Source organism: Lampris incognitus, chromosome 7 (genome assembly GCF_029633865.1).
Source record: "Lampris incognitus isolate fLamInc1 chromosome 7, fLamInc1.hap2, whole genome shotgun sequence".
NCBI classification, from domain to species: domain Eukaryota; kingdom Metazoa; phylum Chordata; class Actinopteri; order Lampriformes; family Lampridae; genus Lampris; species Lampris incognitus.
This window is the reverse complement of record NC_079217.1, coordinates 66,950,713-66,953,212: the sequence shown is the minus strand read 5'-3', so window position 1 is coordinate 66,953,212 and position 2,500 is coordinate 66,950,713. Positions and strand designations below refer to the sequence as shown.

Here is a 2,500-nt window from a genome sequence, read left to right as displayed (position 1 = left end):
CCTTGCTGACAAGGTCAACTTTTCTGTTGTATGTTAGAGGGTGTTCAGTTGTGTGTGTGTGTGTGTGTGTGTGTGTGTGTACCTTGTCGCGTGGTGCTGACACACTGTCCTGTCCTGGTATCAAACTCCTCCCCCTCTCTGTCACACTCACACATGAAGGACCCCTCCACGTTCTCACAGCGCGCCGTGCCACACACCCCCAGCATGGACACACACTCGTCCTCGTCTGCAGGGAAGAGACACACAACGTGATCAACACAACACGAAGAGATTAACGAGAAGATCTGGAGACTGTCCGTCCCTGTTCTGGACTTCTGCAGAGCTGCAGAGTATGTTGTGTTGCTGCAGAGGACGTTGTGTTGCTGCAGAGGATGTTGTGTTGCTGCAGAGGATGTTGTGTTGCTGCAGAGGATGTTGTGTTGCTGCAGAGGACGTTGTGTTGCTGCAGAGGACGTTGTGTTGCTGCAGAGTATGTTGTGTTGCTGCAGAGGACATTGTGTTGCTGCAGAGTATGTTGTGTTGCTGCAGAGGACGTTGTGTTGCTGCAGAGTATGTTGTGTTGCTGCAGAGGACGTTGTGTTGCTGCAGAGTATGTTGTGTTGCTGCAGAGGACGTTGTGTTGCTGCAGAGGACGTTGTGTTGCTGCAGAGGACGTTGTGTTGCTGCAGAGGACGTTGTGTTGCTGCAGAGGACGTTGTGTTGCTGCAGAGTATGTTGTGTTGCTGCAGAGTATGTTGTGTTGCTGCAGAGTATGTTGTGTTGCTGCAGAGTATGTTGTGTTGCTGCAGAGTATGTTGTGTTGCTGCAGAGTATGTTGTGTTGCTGCAGAGTATGTTGTGTTGCTGCAGAGTATGTTGTGTTGCTGCAGAGGACGTTGTGTTGCTGCAGAGGACGTTGTGTTGCTGTAAAGCCCCTTCAGACAAACTTGTAACTTGTGGTATTGGGGTATACAAATAAAATGGACTTGATCTGACTTTCCATATGCACCGGCTGCTGGCCAAACAGCCATCTGCTCACACACACACACACACACACACACACACACACACACACACACACACACACACACACACACACACACACCTCCAGGCTATCTGCCTGGTGGGGAGAAAATTATAATGAGGTGTAATGATTCTTCATTACAAAAGTCCTGACCAGCCAGGAGGGGGCGTGGTTTTATATAGTATTGATAGATATTTACACTCTGTGTGGGCTAAAACGCAGAAGAAGTCTAATCCTGCTTTACAATCATCCACTACACCTTTACAATCATCCACTACACCTTTACAATCATCCACTACACCTTTACAATCATCCACTACACCTTTACAATCATCCACTACACCTTTACAATCAGGCAGGCAACAATATCAGAGAAGAGGAAGGCCAACGAGGAGGTTTATGGATGTGGTGAGGGGGCACATGCAGGTGGCTGGTGTGACAGAGGAAGATGCAGAGGACAGGAAGAGATGGAGACGGTTCATCCGCTGTGGCGCCCCCTAACGGGAGCAGTCGAAAGTAGTAGTGGTAGTAGTAGTAGTACTAATAGTAGTAGTAGTAGTAGTAGAGTATATGATGGAATAGTGGCATGACAATGTGCCAGAGGTCAACAAATTTGGGCTTTACGGCCAAAATATTTCTCCGGGGGACCTAGCCCCTGTACCCCCCTAGCCCCTGGATGCCCCTAGCCCCTGGATATACCTAGCCCCTGTACCCCCTAGCCCCTGGACCCCCCAGCCCCTGGAGGCACCTAGCCCCTGGACCCCCCTAGCCCCTGGATGCCCCTAGCCCCTGGATGCCCCTAGCCCCTGGATATACCTAGCCCCTGTACCCCCTAGCCCCTGGACCCCCCAGCCCCTGGAGGCACCTAGCCCCTGGACCCCCCTAGCCCCTGGATGCCCCTAGCCCCTGGATGCACCTAGCCCCTGGACCCCCCCAGCCTCTGGACCCCCCAGCCCCTGGACCCCACCAGCCCCTGGACCCCACCAGCCCCTGGATGCACCTAGCTGGCTGCTCCATACTCTGTGGACATCCCAGCTTCTGTAAGAGATAAAGCATGGAGTCCCTCTGATGCACTTTTGGTTTGTGTGTGTGTGTGTGTGTGTGTGTGTGTGTGTGTGTGTGTGTGTGTGTGTGTGTGTGTGTGTGTGTGTGTGCATCTGTACATACCCACACAGGCCTTGCCATCCCTGGTGGAGGTGTAGCCCTGGTCACACACACACTGGTATGTCCCAATCAGGTTCTGACAGAAGGCATGTTGCCCACACACTGTCTTATTGGCACACTCGTTAAGGTCTGAGAGAGACAGAGACAGAGACAGATAGACAGAGAGAGACAGAGACGCAAAGAGAGAGAAAGAAACAGATACACAGAGAGAGAGACAAAGAGTGAGACAGAGACAGATAGACAAAGACACAGAGAGAGAGAAAGAGACAGATAGACAGAGACAGACAAAGACAGAGACAGAGACAGATAGACAGAGAAGGACAGAGACAGATAC

At 51.6% G+C, this 2,500-nt stretch overlaps 1 protein-coding gene across 7 annotated transcripts in view; it reads right to left on the bottom strand.

The window, feature by feature from the left end:
• LOC130115159 (latent-transforming growth factor beta-binding protein 4) overlaps positions 1-2,500 on the bottom strand; it is a 171,190-nt gene that overhangs the window by 46,737 nt on the left and 121,953 nt on the right. For all 7 annotated transcript variants that reach the window (XM_056282773.1, XM_056282776.1, XM_056282778.1 and 4 more), the window contains 2 exons: positions 2,170-2,295; positions 83-226 (listed from right to left, as the gene is read on the bottom strand). In XM_056282773.1, the coding sequence (XP_056138748.1) occupies positions 83-226; positions 2,170-2,295 (270 nt within the window). The remainder of the gene's footprint in view (positions 1-82; positions 227-2,169; positions 2,296-2,500) is intronic.